We start from the raw sequence: 20478 nt of genomic DNA, 5'->3' as shown, positions 1-20478 counted from the left end.
TATATAAATTAAACAATTCAGACTCCACGTTTGACACTTTATTGAATCGAGTCAATTCATTATTCTTTTAGTCAAACAGCCCGAAGCCCATGTCATCATCCGATTCCTCAGACTCCTCCTTGACTTCTTCCTTTGCAGCAGCAGCTGGCGCTGCAGCAGTCGTAGCTGCTGCTGCTGGAGCTGCTACAGCAGCAAAGGCAGATGGGTCAGCCAGGTAGGCCTTAACCTGTCAGACATTTCATTGGACATTAGAGGACATAGCTACATCTTGAATTATCAGTTTGAAATAAGTTAACATTTTATCCCCATTGATACAATATACAAACCTTGTCTGCTAGAGGGAAAGAGTAATCTGTCTCCACAGCGATAGCCAGGACTCTCTTGTAGCCATTGATGACAGTATGGGGCACAGAGGCAAGTGTAGGATAGCCAATCTGAAGACACACACTTGCGATGTTCCTCACACCCTTAAAAAAAAAAAAGTTTTAAAGTGAACAGACATACATGAAACAAAGAATTCCTCACCTCCAGGAACCTGGCATGCAGAGAAGACTCAGTGATATCAAGCACATCGGGGCTGTAGACACTGCCGTTGTCATACACTTGTTGGATGATGAGTCCATAGGAGAAGGGGGAGATGTTCAACATGTTGAGCAGCGTGGCCTCACTGGCACCAACCTTGTCGCCAATCTTGATGAGGCCGACATCACTCTTGGGGATGACAATCCAGTTAGCAACTCAGATCATTTCTGCATTTGACTTATTAAATCTTACCAGGATTTCAATAGTTCCCCTGGAGATCTTTGTGGTAATACCAAGAGCCTGGAAGAAAGAGGTCTTCTCAGGACCCAGACCAGTATTCTGGGCAGGCACGGTCACATCGCAGGGGGCAATGGCTCCAGCACGGGCAGCAGCTGGCACCTGGAAATTCCAGAAAGGTCACTTGATTAAACATCAGCAAATTGCTAAAATTCTCTACTCTGCTGGATTTAGTTGTCTGTCTGAAACCATACGTCCCTGGCTGTCAAAAGGTTAGAACAGAGGGATATCTGGAAACAGGTTATTGTTTGCAGGGGGAACGACAACACAGCACCACACAAGCTGTACTGTAACCTAACCTGCATACATGACCCACCTATACACAAAAGCGATGACCATAAAAATGACTTAACCACTTGCCCTGTGGCAGGTGTTACAAAAGTTGCATTTGACACTGTCATGTGTGCTTGCTATCAGGTTGTTTTACCTTGTTGTCCAACAGCATGTCCCTGACCTCTGCCAGATCCTCCTTGGTGAAGACAAAACCAACATTTCCTTTAATATGGGGCAGGAGCCTGTTCAAATCAAAATTTGCTGTCAAATGATTGCTAGGGCAGGCATGCAAACATGGCATAAACTGGGATTGTGTCTGAAACCTTGCGTCCCTGGCTACCTTGAGATGTAGACAGACAGGGATAGCTGGAAACATGTTATTTTTTGCAGGGGGAACGACAACACAGCACCACACAGGCTGCACCGTAACTTGTCCTGCAGTCTTAAAAATCCAAACGTATGGCACCATAAACTCACTTCTCCAAAGCAGAGTTGTTCTCCAGGTGGCCACGAATAGCTTTACGCATCATGGTGTTTTTACCCATCAGCACCACAGCTTTGCCACGCAGAGAACAGCGGATGGTCTGCATCTGCTTGGAGCCCACATTGTCTGCTCCAACAATGAAGCATTTTGGGTAGTCATCCAGAAGTTGCTACAAAAGACAAAAAAAATGGCTGTGGTAAAATATGACATGGTACCGATCAATGAATAACGCAAATAATGAGAAGGCTTGTAGACGATACCTACGATGATTTTCATAAAATAGTTGGACTTCCACGAGGCCCTGTCTTCCCTGGGCATCTTTGCAGTGCTTCCAAGGATTCGCTTAAGAGCTGTTTTAAAGACAAGGTAGTATCTGCAACCAAACAAACAATTCGTACTTAAAAACAAACAAAAAACAACTCTAACCTGATAAACGTATTACGTGTAATGATCAACATGACATGTGCTAAACCGTTAGCTAATGTTAGCAAGCTAGCCGCTTCACAGGCCACGATGCGTCGGTGCCAAAATATTTTATATTTCCGAAGCACAAAATATAATGCCAGTACGCTTTCGATACTCAAACCAACTACATTAAAACGAATTAGCTTATTTCCACCGGAAATATTCATTTTATTTTATTTTCCAACAGAGTTCTTTAGAGAAAGAAGAGGCCTTACCGCACCGGAGGGTCCCGTGAAAGAAAGAGGAAGAGAAATGCCACGAGAAGATCTTATACAGAACTAGCTGACCAATCGCGTTGGAAAAGTGGGCGTAAGCCTGGTAGCAATTGGACAGTATTGTTGTCAATAATTTCCTATCAGGATGAAGTCGCTGTTACTCCTAGCCGGGAGGTGGCGGTAGTATGCACTGGAAAGCTTTTAGAAGAGCAGAGAAATGCTGGTTTGACGTCGTATAGTTAGAAAATGCTTACAATCCACGAACATCAATACAGTACAGCGTTGTCTTCTTAACGCGATAATCTAAAAAGTCTTTATAGTAAACAATTGATAAAAAAAAAAATAAAATGACGGGTTCTGCCCTCCAACTCCCGTCAGAACTGTGGACCCACGTGTTTGGATATCTATGCGTAGCAGACAAGCACAGAGCTCAGGCGACTTGTACTGTACATACATCAAGTCATTGTCGCTCTGGACGGTTGTTCTGGGGTTTCCAAAAGCCTACAATGATCAGTTCTGGGGCACTTTCCGCCAAAGAAAGATCAACAGCGTGGTGGTGAGGAGCTGTAGAATGGAGGACTGGAAGCAGCTCGCGGTGTCCCTTCCGTCTATTATCACCTTGGTTTTTCTACAAAATTAAACTGAATATCCGCCAAGACTGGCGATTCCATATTTTTTGCCAGGGGTTGTGTGTTGTGTATTTCCAGTACAGCATATTAAGTACATGCAGCCTTTCCTTCTCCAGGAAGTTCTGATACTTTGTTGAAAACAACGCATTTGATTTTCTACTAGCCTAGTCTTCTTTTCCCTTCAGGGGTCGCCACAGCGAAGCAATTGCCTCCATCTAACCCTGTCTTCTGCATCCTCTTCTCTCAAACCAACTACCTTCATGTCCTCTTTCACTACATCCATAAACCTTCTCTTTGGTCTTCCTCTAGGCCTCCTGCCTGGCAGTTCAAAACTCAGCATCCTTCTACCCATATATTCCCTATCTCTCCTCTGGACATGCCCAAACCATCTCAGTCTGGCCTCTCTGACTATCTCCAAAACCTCTAACATCTGCTGTCCCTCTGATGTACTCATTCCTGATCCTGTCCTTCCTGGTCATTCCCAGAGAAAACCTCAGCATCATCTGTGCTACCTCCAGCTCTGTCTCCTGTCTTTTCTTCATTGACACTGTCTCTACACCAAACATCGCTGGTCTCACCAGTTTTGAACATATTTCCTTTCATTTTAGCTGAAACTTGATCACACCTGACACCTTTCTCTACCCACACCATCCTGCCTGTACACACTTAGTACTATAAAAAAAATATATATATTCCTCTGGATTAACATTGACAAGCATTTCCCCAAATCACGCCTGACCCCTTCAGGATGCAGTGATACTGCAAGTGCATCCCATGACTTTTATTTACACTAAATAGCCATTGCTTATGTTCACAATACATCGTTGTTTACCCTAGCTAAATGACCATTATCCATGCTACACCCCACCCAGCTAACCCAACACCCTAATTTCTAAGTGGTTGCCTACTTTTTCTGCAGTAATCAACCTAATTTGGGACTGCAGATTAAACCATATACTCAGTTCATTCACAATCGTCAAGTTAGAACAAGCATCTCCAAGTTCTTCACAAGCCTCGTGTGTGTGTGTGTGATAGATATATAGAGATATATATACATACATATACATATATACACATACACACACATTAAATGAAACAATTCAGACTCCACATTTAACACTTTATTGAATAGAGTCAATTCATTCTTAGTCAAACAGCCCAAAGCCCATGTCATCATCAGATTCCTCAGACTCTACTTCCTTTGCAGCAATCGTAGCTGCTGCTGGAGCTGCTACAGCAGCAAAGGCAGATGGGTCAGCCAGGTAGGCCTTAACCTGTCAGACATTTCATTGGACATTAGAGGACATAGCTACATCTTGAATTATCAGTTTGAAATAAGTTAACATTTTATCCCCATTGATACAATATACAAACCTTGTCTGCTAGAGGGAAAGAGTAATCTGTCTCCACAGCGATAGCCAGGACTCTCTTGTAGCCATTGATGACAGTATGGGGCACAGAGGAAAGTGTAGCATAGCCAATCTGAAGACACACACTTGCGATGTTCCTCACACCCTTAAAAAAAAAAAAAAGGGAGCAGACATGAAACATTTCACACAAAATTCATCACCTCCAGGAACCTGGCATGCAGAGAAGACTGATCAAGCACATCGGGGCTGTAGGCACTGCCGTTGTCATACACTTACTTGTTGGATGATGAGTCCATAGGAGAAGGGGGAGATGTTTAACATGGAGTAGCGTGGCCTCACTGCCATCAACCTTGTCGCCAATCTTGAGGCAGACATCACTCTTGGGGATGACAATCCAGTTAGCAACTCAGATCATTTCTGCATTTGACTTATTAAATCTCACCAGGATTTAAATGGTTCCCCTGGGGGCAATGGCTCCAGCACGGGCAGCATCTGGCACCTGGAAATTCCAGAAAGGTCACTTGATTAAACATCAGCAAATTGCTAAAATTCTCTACTCTGCTGGATTTAGTTGTCTGTCTGAAACCATACGTCCCTGGCTGTCAAAAGGTTAGAACAGAGGGATATCTGGAAACAGGTTATTGTTTGCAGGGGGAACGACAACACAGCACCACACAAGCTGTACTGTAACCTAACCTGCATACATGACCCCCCCCCCATACACAAAAGCGATGACCATAAAAATGACTTAACCACTTGCCCTGTGGCAGGTGTTACAAAAGTTGCATTTGACACTGTCATGTGTGCTTGCTATCAGGTTGTTTTACCTTGTTGTCCAACAGCATGTCCCTGACCTCTGCCAGATCCTCCTTGGTGAAGGCAAAATAACATTTCCTTTAATATGGGGCAGGAGCCTGTTCAAATCAAAATTTGCTGTCAAATGATTGCTAGGGCAGGCATGCAAACATGGCATAAACTGGGATTGTGTCTGAAACCTTGCGTCCCTGGCTACCTTGAGATGTAGACAGACAGGGATAGCTGGAAACATGTTATTTTTTGCAGGGGGAACGACAACACAGCACCACACAGGCTGCACCGTAACTTGTCCTGCAGTCTTAAAAATCCAAACGTATGGCACCATAAACTCACTTCTCCAAAGCAGAGTTGTTCTCCAGGTGGCCACGAATAGCTTTACGCATCATGGTGTTTTTACCCATCAGCACCACAGCTTTGCCAGGCAGAGAACAGCGGATGGTCTGCATCTGCTTGGAGCCCACATTGTCTGCTCCAACAATGAAGCATTTTAGGTAGTCATCCAGGAGTTGCTACAAAAGACAAAAAAAATGGCTCTGGTAAAATATAACATGGTACCGATCAATGAATAACGCAAATAATGAGAAGGCTTGTAGACGATACCTAGGATGATGTTCATAAAATAGTTGGACTTCCATGAGGCCGTCATCCCTGAGCATCTTTGCAGTGCCTCTACGGATTCGCTTAAGAGCTGTTTTAAAGACAAGGTAGTATCTGCAACCAAACAAACAATTCGTACTTAAAAAACAAACAAAAACAACTCTAACCTGATAAACGTATTAAGTATAATAACCAACATGACATGTGCTGAATTGTTAGCAAGCTAGCCGCTTCACAGGCCACGATGCGTCGGTGCCAAAATATATTTTAGATTTCCTAAGCACAAAATATAATGCCAGTACGCGTTCGATACTCAAACCAACTACATAAAAACGAATTTGCTTATTTACTCCTGAAATATTTTTATTTACAACAGAGTTCTTTAGAAAAAGAAGTGACCTTACCAAGCCTTAGGGTCGCGTGAAAGAGAGGGGAAGGTCAATGCCGCGAGAAGCTCTTATAAAGAACTAGCTGACCAATCGCGTTGGAAAAGTGGGCGTAAACCTGGCAGCAATTGGATAATATTGGTGTCAATAATTTTCTATCAGGATGAAGTCGCTGTTACTCCTAGCCGGCAGGTGGCGGTAGTATGCACTGGAAAGCATTTTGGATAGCAGAGAAATGCTGGTTTGGTTTGACGTGGTCTAGCAACAAAATGCTTACAATCCATGAACATGAATACAGTACAGCGTTGTCTTCTTAACGCCATATTTTAAAACTCTTTATAGTAAATAATTTATAAAAAACAAAAATGACGGGTTCTGCCCTTCAGCTTCCGTCAGAACTGTGGACCCACGTGTTTGGATATCTATGCATCGCAGACAAGCACAGAGTCCGGGCGACGTGTACATACTTCAAGAAACTCATTGACTGCGGATCGCTCTGGAAAAACTGGACGGTTGTTCTGGGGTTTCCAAAAGCTTACAATGATCAGTTCTGGGGCACTTTACGCCGAAGAAAGATCAACAGCGTGGTGGTGAGGAGCAGTAGAGTGAAGGACTGGAAGCAGCTCGCGGTGTCCCTTCCGTCTATTACCACCTTGGTTGTGGATCAAAGCTCCCAGGAGACTTTGGATTGTTTGAAGAACTTTAGCAAATTAAAGTGTTTGGCTGTAAGGTGCAGCTCCACTTCTTTTTTCTTGGACTCGTCCAAACTCATGTGTGACGCTCATCGGCTGACTCACCTCAGCGTTTGTAACGTGAAGTTCCCCTCTAAATTAAAAAACGTTATTTCAACTCTCTCCCATTTCACTAATCTTACATCTTTAGTCTGCCATGAGACTGGGATCAGTGAAGAACCAATGCTGATCATTCACTCCATACTTTGCTGCTTGGCTAAACTGAAGCATTTGTCATTGACTTGTGGACATAAAGTGAAAACTGCTGTTACACAAGTTCCACCGGTGGGACCAAATGCTTTGACCAGTCTTGAGCTCATCCACTGTGATAATTCATTGCCACAGGGTGCAATGGAGCTGCTGCCTAACCTGCAGACTCTTGTTCTTGTCTACAAGTACTCTGATGAGCAGATACCTCACCTGTGGCCTGTTGTTACCAACTTAAAAGCATGGCTGAGTGACCTCCATCAACTGTCGTCTTTGGTCATCATCAAGGGTCCGAATGTTCACAAATATGCCTGCTTTGTTCCATCCACAGTGACCAGTCTGACGCTCTGTGTCGGAGGAATATCCTCCGAGGAAATGGTGGCCGTTGGATTACAGGTTCCCAATCTCCTCCATCTTCACATAGACCCCTGGCCTTCATATTTAGGGGCCCTCACTGGTCTAATCCCACAGCTGTTTCCCAATCTCCAAAGTCTTAAAATCAGACATGAGCATGTGCCAAAGAAAGACTTTTTAAGCCTTCACAAGCTGGTGGACCTGAAGGACGTGGAGATCCTGGACAGCAGTCCTCAGCTCTCTGAGCTGGCTGTAAAACTCCAAATGCTCACGGACTACAGAGTCCAGGTCTCAAGCTCACACCAAAGAGACGTTCTGGCTTGCCGCTGTATGTATTGACACCAAAGTATAGCTGTTTGACCTTTGGAATGATGTGTATGATGACCGTGCAATCACTTGTCATGTTGTTGATTTTATTCTTATATTGATTTAGTGCTGTTCATATGTACTGACTGGCCGTAACATTGGGTACAACTGCACAATGCAAGGCAGGGGTTGTCAAACCCATTTCACTGAGGGCCACATCACTTATGGCTGCCCTCATCGGGCCACTTGCCACTGTCCATTATATGAACATAAGAATATAACCTCATATTACACAATTGACCATGCATTTGATTATATTTTTACTAACAAATTGATGGATTTGCTTTGAAATGATAAGTGAAGGGAGATTGTCAGGGTGCCAAGCATACATTCAAGTATTAATGTTTGATAAAAGAAAATGCTTGGAATATGTTGTTGCGTTATCAGATATTAAAGTCTTAATACTGCACGCAGTACAATTGTTTTGTCAAAATGAAATACATTTAGAAGGGAGAAAAAAATGCATTTTTAAAAAGATACATCTAATTTTTTCTCTAATGATCAATCAAGCAAACAGTCAATACACTTTGGTAATTGTGTGAGGGGGGGTCATACTGTATTTGTAATGGATGCCCATGTTTGTTAAGACTGATTTAGTGAAACTCTGTTGGCAGCCATGAAAGTGTTCAACACAAAAACCACAAAGCAATGCCAGAAATCAACAGATGATTTTATTCGCGTCGGTTGGATCAGGAGCACCCACATAAGCTTACATCGCACCCAAGCAAAGAGCCTCGCTCTTTAGAAAAGAATAGCGCACAAAAATGCTCTTGTATATATCTCACTTAATCGTAAAGTAGAAGGCTCATCTGTATTGACAGGCTGAATCAAAGAGGTAACTGTAAGACGTACATGGAGAAAAATAAAATCTATTCCTGTTCATATTTGTAGAAGAACGATCTAACTAAAGATATGCAATATGTGTTACCTAAAAATCAGCAGGATGTACAGTCACTGTCAGCTTAATGCTCAACATTTCCACCAAAGGCTCTCCCTGAATTTTACCCCCAAAAGACTTAAATCACAGGAAAGACTGAACTCCACAGTGTATTAGACCTTATTGCATTGACGCATTTGGCACATTACCTCCTCCACCTTACATCACAGTCATTGATGCCTTGCACACCAAATTATGATAAACGTGGAAAAATAACTTGCTACCACGTGGCACTCAAAACAAGATCATAGTTTGTGAGTTTTGTGATAAAAATATTGAGTACTGGGTGTACTTTGAACCACAAGCTAGTACTGGACTATAATCAAGCATGCATGCCAGTAGAGCCAGCTCTCTCCATATCAATGCGAGTTAAAAATATATCTATTTTTTCATCAAAACAGCGACAAAACACAGTTCTGTCACAATACATGGATAGAAATTCACTGTAGATGTGGACTGTGACATCAGCTGGTGGCTGACGTTGATAAATCTACGGTATATGTAAATGACAGGAGCATGCAGATCAGTCCCCCTTTTTTTGTATTCAATACAGCGATAGTCACAACAGTAAAAATATGCATCAGAAATTGTGAATCTAGAAATTGTGCATGAATATAGACAGAGAATTTGCATTTTATAAACACCTTTGTGTTGCACCAAGTTTTATGACGGTAGGATATATTATTTTTAACTCCTCACTAACTGACTATTTTGAAAATGAATGGCACAGAAGACGAAGCAAAAGGGTCAATATGCTTATTCCCTGTCGTTCCAAAAGTATCAAAACAATCTGCTGATGTGTAAGGGTGGCCGACTGATTTAAGGTTGTAAAAGGTAAACCATTTTCATTTTGGTATTATTGCAGAGTAGAAAAATAAAAGCCACACTAAATTGTAAAATCCATCATATGACAGTCTCATCAAGAGATGTGTGGTTGGAGAGTGCAAAGAGAAATAGGTTGGATGCTTTTTCATAGAATAATCACTCTGATTGGCCACGCAAATGTCATAACCGCTCTCCGTGTCCCATGCAGACTTTTGTACAGTAAGTCACAGCTCTTACATAGTCCACCACACACACACACACAGGGAGATTTGTACTGTTGTTATTAACACTCTGAATAGAAATCTCTTTGAGCTCTGTTAAAAAAGCCTGTATAGCAAAAGCCTGAGAGGTTAGACAGGCAGGGAATTCCCTTCAGTGTGAAAAGTCTGAAACATAATCTATAATCATGTCTCAGACTCACGCATGTGCTACAATTCAGACAACTAACTGAAGAGTTTAATAAAGCAACCGTGGCAGTAGGGCTTGTCGTTCTGCTCCTTAAAGGTACCCTTGTTGAGCTGCTTGAGACAGAAGGCGCACACAAAGTGTTCCGGGTGAAACTTCTTGCCCATGGCTGTGATGCAGCGGCCAGTGATGGCCTTCTGGCAGCCCGAGCACAGTGAGCCGCGCCGCTCGTGGTAGTGCGCTTCGCAATACGGCTGGCCCTCGTGGTCGAAGAAGCTGCCGTTGATGAAAGGCGTGAAGCACTCCTGGAAATGACGACAACAATGATGAAGTGGTTCGTTGAAAGGTGAGGTGATTATCGATAGAGCGAGTCGAGCGTCTCACCCTGCAGACGAAACATTCAGGGTGCCAGAGCGAGTTCAGCGCTGAGATGTAGTTATCCAAAATGGCACGGGCACAGCCTCCACACTTCGGAGCAAACATGTCAAAGTAGTCCTTCCTGCAGTATGCTTTCCCATCCTTCTCATGGAACCCTGCATGGAAGCAATGATTCACTCTGACACTCCTGCATGTAATCCAGCCATGCAAGGCATTCACACAAAGTACCTTCTGGTCCAAAGAAGGCTCCACACTGGGCACAGAAGAAGTGCTCCGGATGCCAAGTCTTGTCCAAAGCAGTCACCACTTTCTGTGAGACAAAGCAATCCGATATGGTCAGATTGTCTTCAAGTTGTCCATTATTAACATTTCATACCATTAGGAAATCCATCATCAGTATGTTTTAGTTGAAAATTATAACAAACCGCTGTTTACACCAGTACAACGAAGAACATGGGTAAATTACGGACTCACCACTAGAGGGAGCTAAGCCACACATGTGAAAATCTGCTATTACAGTATAGCAAATGAATACAGGAAATCAAAATTCTTACTAAGTTGGATTCTGCAGCATTGATGCAATATACACTCACTGGCCTCAGCATTAAGTACAACTTTGGGTACACCTGCGGAATCTAATGTGGTCTGACACAAAAGCTGTCTCAGACTTACTTTTATAAAGATGATTTTCAGGTTTGATGGACCTTATATATTAATGTAACAGTGTTTTTAGTGGTGTATAACCACAGCAATACTACTGTACTAATACAATGACGGTTCCCCAGCTTTAGCTCAGCTTTTTTTTTTTTACTGGATGTCATTATAATGTGCATAGAAGTATTGCTAATTTAGTATATACACAACATGCAGGCTGCTTTTGTGAGAAGTCAACTGTGGATGTGTCAAACAAATTCTGAGGCGGTGGATTGGAAAATCTTGGCAGTGACTCATGTTGGACATTCCCTGTTTAAAGTCCACTTCCCCTCAAGGGACATTGCAACTGTGTGTTTTAATCATGGAAATGAACATATGAGTGTGTCTATACTGTCGATATATACCAACACAGGACTTTTCAGAGAGTCATTCAGTCATGGTCATGTTCCATAAGCCTATGAATAAATAACTAATAATATCCACCTCCACATTAGTGCATTCTCCCATGAGCGTGTTGTTTACATGCATTACTAACATCCAGTATGGGTCCATTGCAGTAGTGGCATCGCGGCGAGAAGAGATTATGATAGTCCTTCTCGCAGAAAGGCTGTCCCTCGCGCTCAAAGAAGTTCCTAGAGCCTATCTCCTCCTGGCAGTGGGTGCACACAAAGTGCTCAGGGTGCCACGTTCTCCCCATGGCAGTCACCACCTGAGACACAGGGAAGCCAAATGTAATAAGCTGCACATGAAAATGCCTGATATGACAGAGAAAAATGTCACAATTGCAACTGGAGACATGTGCATTTGTTGGATAGCGACAAAAGTATTTATGTATAATGTAATTCTTAGCATACTGTTAAGTGTCACAATTTCAAGTTTAGCTCAAATTGCTTTAATGTTGAAAAAGATTTTCTATGAGTTTTCCCTCTCTCTCTACCTTGGTTTCAATTTAAATGTGATATAAAGTGTCCTGTCCTGTCATCATAATACCAGAAATCCTACAGACAAGGGGATATAAAATGATCCTATCTATGACAGTTGCACACAAGCTCGATGGTAAATTCGATCTATGTCCAAACATGTCCAAACTTTCAAGAAACGGCCAGTAAAAAAAACAACACAATAGTGACATCACATTAATATTGTAATATTAGATGTGTCGAGTTATATAAAATGTTTTCGTTTTGGCACTTTATTGCAAACTACTGCAAGTTCGACAATAAAGTTTGACAAATGTAATTTGTTAGCTTACTTTGTCACAAGTGAACAATGGCAATTGAAGAGAGACGAGGAGGGGTCTGGAGGTGAATGTAATGTAATAATTACAACAATCGCTTTTATTGCAAACGTTGATCCAAAATCGGATAATGTCAATAGCAGCGGTTTAAGGGAGGAGGAGTGAGCCCTGTGCCAAAAATAGACATTTTTATTACTCACATTTAATTACTCACTTTTGTTTTGCCATTTGTGGGTGGTCTCGGTCTCTGGCCTACTGTACACGGTGCTAGGCTTCTATGGTATGTGCTATGTTTGTGCTACTGGTGTATCGACTAGAAAAACCCTTAATCAATGCAGTTATATCAAACTGGTTTGAATTGGCCATGTGCAACTGTAGGTGTGTAAAATCACCTGTCCAACTATGGGCTTATTGCATGCACCACAGACGCCTTTAGCCACAGTCTGGACTCCGAGCTTGTTAAGGTCCGATTGCAGGCTCCCCAACATGTTGTCCAGCTTGTTAGCTGGTTTGGGTGGTCCAGTGGGAGACGTCTTTCCCTGTGATTGGATCTGAAAACAATTGTAGAGGTTATGGTTCCATTATCACCATGAGACAGATTCACATTGACACATTAAAATTTTGCTTATTTTTCTAGTTTTCTTGTCTGCATTTACACTTAGTAGTTTGCTATTCCGGTGTGGTTCACTTAACTAGGGCTGCAACTAACGATTATTTTAATTATCGATTAATTGGTTGGTTATTTTTTTGATTAATCAATGAATCGGATTATTATTATTTTTTAAATTTCCGCCTCTTTATACAGAAATAGGAGATTTGAACTGACAGAGCAAATAAGTGCACAAACACCAGGTTGCCGCTTAAATATTCTGTTAAACTAATTTTAAATAATACAAAATCTAAATGTTTGTCAAATAGCTTCAGTAAAACAATAAATGTACGCAACAACACAAGCACGATCATTTTTTTAAGTCAATTAATCTGAAGCTTATTGTTTCAATTAATCGGTTAGGCCATAGATGGACCAAATTAATATGAAGTAAACACCTACAGTTAGTGGTTGGGTCCATAACATATCAGAAAAGAGGCAAAAACACCCATCACTGTTTTCCTAAGTCAAAGCCGATATGTGTGAATATACTGTTTTGGCTAAAATACAAAGATAATAGGTCTGCTGCATGGATGACTACAGAAATTAAAAAATATTCACGTTTGAGAGGCTGATATCAGAGGATATTTACATATTTAAAGAAACGATTAATCGATAACCAAAATAGTTGTCGATTTATTGGGTAATCGATTAATCATCGATTAATCATTGCAGCTCTACATTTAACGTTCACTCTGGCATTTTTGTCAAGGACCTGATTGGACAGAGTTTGTGAAGGATGACAAAGGATATTCTAATATTGCACACAAAGCCATCATATTTTTATATTATGGTATTTTCACCAACTGAGGTGTAATGAAAAGCTCCTAACAGATGTTTTCAAGAGCACACTTGTGTGTGACAAGTGGCACAGAAACAGTGCTTTCTACACTGTCATGTGTCTTTGGTTTGTGTAGCATTCACATTTGAGCTCAAGTGAACCAAACTGCACCAGAGTTCCCTTGCAAGCAGTCTGGTGGAGCCAAGGTTTGGAGGATGCGTTCACACTCCAGCAAACGAACCTCGCTAGTTAAGCAAAAGAACCAGACTTTGTTTCAGCCAAACCAAGACTGAAAAGTGAGAATAGCCCTCAACTCTCAGTGTCTGTTCCATCTAAACGTCTTCATGTTCAATACTTACCTTTTAGATTCCCATTTCTGAGGTCTGTTAATCATGAAAAGAAAGAGGTATAATCAGGTTTGTTCTTGATGAAAGATTAAAAATAGCACTCTTAAATTCTTCATCAAACCTATCATTGAAGATACAGGGTTGCTAAAACTGGTGAGGATGATATACTGGCCTACAGTATCGGTCTTTGAGCTAGTGGGACCAGTTAATGAGTGTCCAGCGGGACAGGCTATAAGTGTAGTGGTAAATGTGCTGTCATATGGCAGATGAGGTTTCAGTTGCGCCACGAGCCTACCATTCCTGCACATGGCCAGGAGGGGTGACGCTCAACTTGCCTCTAAGCTCTTAAACTCTGCACTCCAACTCAGAATACACAACTCTTGGCGCCATCACATGTCAGAATTAGAAAAGGGGCTCACTATCTCTAGCCTTGGTGTCAGCGCCACCCATAACCTGGACTGACTGGCTGACTGAGTTATACGTATTCGTATACGTATTCCATACCACATGAGGACCCAATGCCAAAAGCAGACTTAAAGTCCATACTATGCTGTGGCTCACATACAAACAACACAATAGAAATATTAGGATTATTTGAGTGTAAAATAATAGTAAAGAGGTGAAGAGAGGTAATCCATGCCTGCATAGGTGGGAAGATGGGGTCATACTCAGTTTGACAGCCCACTGATACAAAAACCTTGGGAGGTGGAGGTGGTGTGACAGGTTTGGGTGGAGGGCTTGGTGATGGAGGCGGCTGGACAGGAGGTGGTGTGGGTTCCCTTGGGGGAGGAGTAGGCTCCTTGGGAGGTGGAGGGGTTGGAGGCGGAGGAGGCAGAGGTAGTGGCGGAGGTGTCTGTTTTACTGGGGGTATCTTTTTGGGGGCTGGAGGGGACTTAGGAGGGGAGAGAACTTTTCTTTGGGGCACGGGAGATTCAGGAGGGATGATGATCTGTACAGGGGGATGAGAACAAACTATAATACAAAGACAACAAACTATGAACTTTACCACTTGATGACTAAAAATAGCATAACATTCTCCAATTACTTGGTTTACTGAACCAGTGTGCCTCTAACTTCTACCTTATCCACAGGAGGGAGGGCCCTCTCCTCCCGTATTCGCTGTGGGTTTGACATCACGATGACTCCCTCAGTCAACCAATCGTCCGACCGTTGTTTACGTCGGCGTTCCACGCGGCCAATTCCCAGTTTTCCCTGCAGCTCCTCAATGAGCTGATCTTGTGAATTGCTTTTATTCACAATAATAGGTCCCACTTTACGTCGCACTACTCCGTCCCTGTACATCGGATGCACGTTGGAGGTCTCTTTTGTGCGACGTATAACCGACTTGAGCTGGAGAGTAGATGATAGTCAAGGTTGTGCTCATTATCAGAAATTCCATGTTTGGTTTCAAGCACAGGAAGAGCAATCAGTAACACTCCACAATATGCTGCATTTGTTCCACACACACTCTTACTGTATATCCAATTGAATTTCTCGCAGAAGGAAAATCATTCTCTTCTGTTATTTCCACTCAAAGCCAATTGCTGTAGGTAAGTGAGGCATGGCATGCCGGAGAGTCACGACAACACAGATCCATCACAGAATGCTTGCAAAGCAGCTTGCTCGTGCCAAAGCCAGGCTGAAGATAAATTGTGTTTTTGTTTAACCGGAGATTGCAACACTAGGCAATTGTCCTCAAAATGGAGTATGGCAGAAAGTTTCAATCTCAATGTCTGCATCATTTGCCAATTACGTCAACATCCCAGGTGAGCCCTGCGATGAACAAAACAATGCTGTCTCAGGCAAGTAAGGGCGTGCATTGACATCCTATTAGCAATTCTTTCAACATCAGCCACAACAAGCGTCTACAAGGAGAGCTCTCCCTTAAAAGCCTTTTGCAGTTCTTATGCAGTGACACTCCATGCATCACACCACACTGATGAATATACGTGGACACATCATACACAGGGTACATTTCCACCACTCATGGTGAACTTCTCTCCCAAAATAAGCTTATTTCAGGAATTTGGGACACCATCTACCTTTACTTAATTATGCCACATTCCCAACAAAAATCGAAAGACCACAGGGGGTCCAACAAAAGCTTTATACAACTTCAGGCCAGCTTATTTTGGGAGCTGAGTATGGCGTGTCTCCTACTTGGCCAGAAGCAGATAAACGCTCAACAGCAGATGGCTGCTGTGTCGGCAGATCGAGCGTTGCATCTGGTGTCCCAGGGCAGGTGGAGGGGGTGAAACACTCATCAATCCAACTGGCTTCAGTCATGGGTGTCAGGGTACCCTCTCTGCTCACATCTGGGTAAATTCCATCTTCTTCATCCCATGGTCTGTCGTCATCCCCAGGCGTAACAGAAGTGGGTGGTTGGCTCTCATCTGGTTGAGTGGAGTCAGGCGCTAAAAGTTTGTCTAAGGCATTATCCAGTAAAGGCTCTCGGCACGGCCATGTTAAGTCCATTATTTCACTTCGCTGCTTTTTGGTAGGAGGTGAAGATGGGATATTTGATGGCACAGCAGCAAGTGAGACTGGTGAATTTCTGGAACTACTAGTGTCTGCAACAGTAAAAATCTTTTTGGTAACTACAGCAGGACTTTTGGGAGCTGGACTCTCACTCTTTCGGATTGTTGCTGGGCTTGAAAGTTTTGGAAGCATGAGTGGGTGTGCGTTTTTAGGGATAGTCTCTGTACTTGATTCACTGTGGACAGTCAGAGGACTGGCAATCTTCGGAACTGGACTTGAGAGTCTTGGAATTGACACTGGACTCTTGGGAACTGTTTCGGAACTAGAAATAGTCACAGGACTTGCACTACTTGAAACCTGACCTGACAGTCTTGGAACGGTTACTGGGCTAGTGGACACTGGCAATGTTTCTGGAGTTGTTGGTGTTACCGGACTTTTATTCTTTTCAAGTATATCTTGGCTATCACCTGGAGGTGCTGGACTAGAACTTAGTTGAGAAACTGGACTGGGACTTTTAGTTTTAAGAATGGGACTAGACTGTTTGGACACAATAAATGGACTTGGCTTGTTGGAAACATCCATTAAACAAGGATTCTGAACAGTAACTTCACTTGAGGCTTTACTAGTAGACACTTCAAGGGCAGACAGACTCTGAATAGGTTGCTTTGGGTTACTAGAAACACTGAAACTCTCCACATGAGAAATTTCAGAGGTGACATTGCCACTATTTTCCTTTCTGGATGATGTAATCACAACAGTGGAAGCAGCTGAAAAGGTAGGGGTTGAACAACCGTCTTCATCAATGTGAAGTTCCAGTGAAAGAGGGGTATAGGAGGGTGTGGTGTAACTGGATGTTAGATCAACATCCACAGATGAGTCAATGTGGGTAATTGTGGATGGAGTGTCAAAGGTGACCAAAGAGGGGTCTACTACTTCTTGGTTCATTGACAGCTGAGAGCCAGACTACCAGGTGCATGTACAGTACGTTTAAATAAACACAAAGACATACACAGTGAGAGAAAAGAGAAACAGACCAGGTAAAATACAGTAAGATCAAGGAAACGAACAGTAATTACTCTCTCTCTCTCTCTCATACGGCACGCGCCCACACACACACACACACACACACACACACACACAAATTAGCAGTGCTATCTTGAAGGATTTTTTAAAAATTAAAACGCTCCAGAAACCTCAATCTGAAATTTTTGTAGAATCCCACAAATTGTGATCTTTACCAACCACAAGATGTAATTATTACATTATTTTGTATTGGACTTTAGAGTAAAACCTCTAAATTGGAATGGTCGTACCATTTGTAAAGTGGAAAATATTTCTGGATAAAAATATGTCAAAAGTCTCACAAAAACAAAAAATCACGTGTGATGTGCAAATGTGCAAATGTGAGATGACAATGAGTATTTAAATTATTTGGGTTTTTCTTTTTGATGCTACCACAGAAGGGTACCAGTGGTGGCAAAGATGCAAATTAGCGACATGGTTGGCCATTCAGTATTTCCGTCCATGCATACAATATGGCAATCTCATTACTTGACAACCATAACCAATACATGGAATGTACACTATGTGTGAGCTTTGTGTCTTATTATTAAGCCGCTTGCATTCTCTCTTATTGCATGATAATAAATGTTTTATGATGGTGACAGTTTCACTCTGGAACCGATTATTTATACTTTCATCATGCCCTATGGGGAAAATTGTATTGAAATATGAACACACTGGAATAGATTCTGGCCAACCTTAGAGATGTTATGTTCCGATGTTATGTTATGAAGTTAGTTTTTAGTTTGCTCATTTTTATGCATTTAAACTAAATGTTACCACATACTGACCAGTTCTCCAATTGTCTTTGCAAAGCCTGAAAAATGAAGTCAAAAAGTACTCACATTGCTTTGAACTTTGAAGTCGGACAAGGAGGCCATTAGCTCATCTAGCTCTCGTGTGGCAGAGGAAGCAGACATTCTTGCTTGTTGCTGTGCTGGCATTTCCTCTTGTCCGTCAATTTGTCCATCTGAGACCACCAAGGGAGTAGGACTATGAAGAAGAATGAACTATGAATGAAGAAGTTCAGCTGGTAACTTGTCAGAACAATGTCTTGCGTCACCGTAGCAGTTGTCACACGTACATGGGCAAGGGCACAGAGCTCTCCAGCTCATCCAGAAGGCTCTCAACACTTGGTCGCACATCCTCTATTCCTCTACGTTTGGGCTTCTCTAAGACAGGTGGTGTGGGCTTGGATGCAACAGACACTCCGTTCTCCTGAATACTGTGGACCACGCTGCTGGCAGGGAGAGGCGGGGCTGCCTCCTCTATTGAGGCAAAAACAAACAAATTGTGCGTCATATTTTGTCATTACAATGAAACAGGTAATGGGGCAAACCTTCTGTGGGGAAGGCAGGGGTGCTTTGCTGGACGGCATTGAGTTCCAACAGGAGACGGTCCAGTTCTGACAGATTGCTGCCCAAGGACATGTTCATGGCAGGTGAAGGCTCACTGCTCTTCTGCTTATTGGGGAAACTGCACAAGAGATGTAGTTTAACATTCCTTAAAAAATAACAAAAAATACCGCAAGCAGATGATGAAGGAAGATTTTCTAGTATTTAGTCTTATTGCAAGAGCATTTAGCAACTGTCCAAACTAGCATTCTACCTGTACACGTGGTCTTCTTCTCCAGGAGGTTGAGTTGGGCTGCTGGTATCACTTGACTCAAGAATTCTCTTATCTGAGCTGAACAACTGAGGAGAGAAAGTCACATTTGAATTATTACCTTGTCCTACATCCATTTAAGAAAGAGTTTAACAGTGAAAAATGTCCATTCATATTGATAGTTAATGTTATGATAGGTACAAGAGTGTTTACTTCTGTTTCCTGCACTCCGTTGAGGGTTTTCTCAGAGGGAATGGGTGGGCCTTGTGGTGAAAAGCAGATGTCTTGTTGGGTCTGACTGCCAACAGGGAGCGAGTAGGCCGTCTCATCAGACAAGAAAAGTGGACGCTTTGAAATGTGGGACGTTGTGGACTCAAGGTCCGCCAACAAAGCATCTATGAAAACACAGAAGACAGACCTATTATTCTGGAATAAGACTTTAAGCCCAGTATTAATTAGGGTTATGTTAAAAGATTGAATCCATTTAACGTGTCCTATTGACATCATCCACCCAGACACAAACAAAAATTCACGACTGGATGTTTGTTTTCAGTTTTACAAATGTCTACCCACCTTGTATTTCACACAAAAACAAATACGGTACAGTATAATACAACATCTTCAACACTTGACCACAACCAGTGTGCACATTAGGGAAGATGATGTTGTAAAAGCTGATTCATTGTGACTGTCGTAGCCACTTCTTCAGTTACTCATTGACCCTCATCTGACTGAAGTTGTGTCATGTTTCCAAAGTGTTACCATTACTGTACATGCTGCTGTATGCACCATGAAGACACTTACTTTATTCATTTCTAAAAAAAACAACAACAACAAAGCCCTACATTTAATAACAAAACACAAATAAGGCCTTTCAAAATTATTCAAGCACAAATAAGTCAATGCAAGAACGAAAAACCCCTTGATTTGAAGTTTGCCAACCAGCAACAACAACTATAAAACTTTAGGCTACAATAAAGCCCTGGAGCAAATCGAAATTCAAGCCAATGAACATGAAGATGACACGTACCTTAGATAAAGACAAAAAGTTAAGAGGGAGAAGAGACAAGAGCGACGATAAAAGTAGAACTGGAGGGGGAAGAGGGCAACCCAAACACACTGTGCCAGGCAGGAACTGCCTCTCTTAACTGTGCCATCAGCCGAGGGGGAGTGAAACTGAGAATGGGGAAGGTAGGGTTAAATTTAATGGCAGGGGCATCTTGGGTTCACCTCCTCACAGTCGTGGCGTGCCAGTACCAACTTAGCTACTTGCCTCAAGTGAGACAAGCTACTCACGCAAATGACGACTGACAGGAGCCTTCCAACTTTGGCAGGCTACGATGAGGAACCTTAGATCATATAGAAGAAGAAGAAGCAGTTCTCTTGTAAGCAGTGACACCCCCGACCT

At 42.5% G+C, this 20478-nt stretch overlaps 2 protein-coding genes and 1 pseudogene across 4 annotated transcripts in view; all 3 read right to left on the bottom strand.

The window, feature by feature from the left end:
- Positions 1 to 23: 23 nt before the first annotated feature.
- Positions 24 to 2306, bottom strand: LOC129186207 (60S acidic ribosomal protein P0). 2 transcript variants are annotated; one of them, XM_054784228.1, is made up of 8 exons: positions 2257 to 2306; positions 1841 to 1949; positions 1570 to 1745; positions 1247 to 1334; positions 775 to 921; positions 526 to 711; positions 327 to 467; positions 24 to 226 (listed from the first exon to the last, which is right to left on the bottom strand). In XM_054784228.1, the coding sequence occupies exons 2-8, from the start codon at positions 1892 to 1894 to the stop codon at positions 68 to 70; spliced, it is 951 nt and encodes a 316-aa protein (XP_054640203.1). In that variant the 5' UTR covers positions 1895 to 1949; positions 2257 to 2306; the 3' UTR covers positions 24 to 67. The 2 variants fall into 2 exon arrangements, with proteins under 2 accessions (XP_054640203.1, XP_054640204.1); XM_054784229.1 differs by having other exon boundaries at positions 1837 to 1949; positions 2257 to 2289.
- A 1687-nt stretch (positions 2307 to 3993) lies between these two features.
- Positions 3994 to 6093, bottom strand: LOC129186241 (60S acidic ribosomal protein P0-like; annotated as a pseudogene).
- Positions 6094 to 8368: 2275 nt separating this feature from the next.
- Positions 8369 to 20478, bottom strand: part of LOC129186392 (paxillin-like) — a 25594-nt gene continuing 13484 nt past the window's right edge. The window contains exons 2-14 of one of the 2 annotated variants that reach the window (XM_054784637.1): positions 19284 to 19465; positions 19074 to 19159; positions 18805 to 18941; positions 18550 to 18733; positions 18311 to 18458; positions 16086 to 17366; positions 15006 to 15275; positions 14566 to 14874; positions 12541 to 12699; positions 11447 to 11620; positions 10486 to 10567; positions 10264 to 10412; positions 8369 to 10184 (exon numbers count right to left, since the gene is read on the bottom strand). In XM_054784637.1, the coding sequence (XP_054640612.1) occupies positions 9918 to 10184; positions 10264 to 10412; positions 10486 to 10567; positions 11447 to 11620; positions 12541 to 12699; positions 14566 to 14874; positions 15006 to 15275; positions 16086 to 17366; positions 18311 to 18458; positions 18550 to 18733; positions 18805 to 18941; positions 19074 to 19159; positions 19284 to 19465 (3428 nt within the window). In that variant the 3' untranslated portion in view covers positions 8369 to 9917. The remainder of the gene's footprint in view (positions 10185 to 10263; positions 10413 to 10485; positions 10568 to 11446; positions 11621 to 12540; positions 12700 to 14565; positions 14875 to 15005; positions 15276 to 16085; positions 17367 to 18310; positions 18459 to 18549; positions 18734 to 18804; positions 18942 to 19073; positions 19160 to 19283; positions 19466 to 20478) is intronic. The other variant, XM_054784638.1, reaches the window with a different exon arrangement.

This window comes from Dunckerocampus dactyliophorus, chromosome 8 (genome assembly GCF_027744805.1).
Source record: "Dunckerocampus dactyliophorus isolate RoL2022-P2 chromosome 8, RoL_Ddac_1.1, whole genome shotgun sequence".
Lineage (NCBI taxonomy): Eukaryota > Metazoa > Chordata > Actinopteri > Syngnathiformes > Syngnathidae > Dunckerocampus > Dunckerocampus dactyliophorus.
This window is presented reverse-complemented; position numbering and strand designations above follow the sequence as displayed.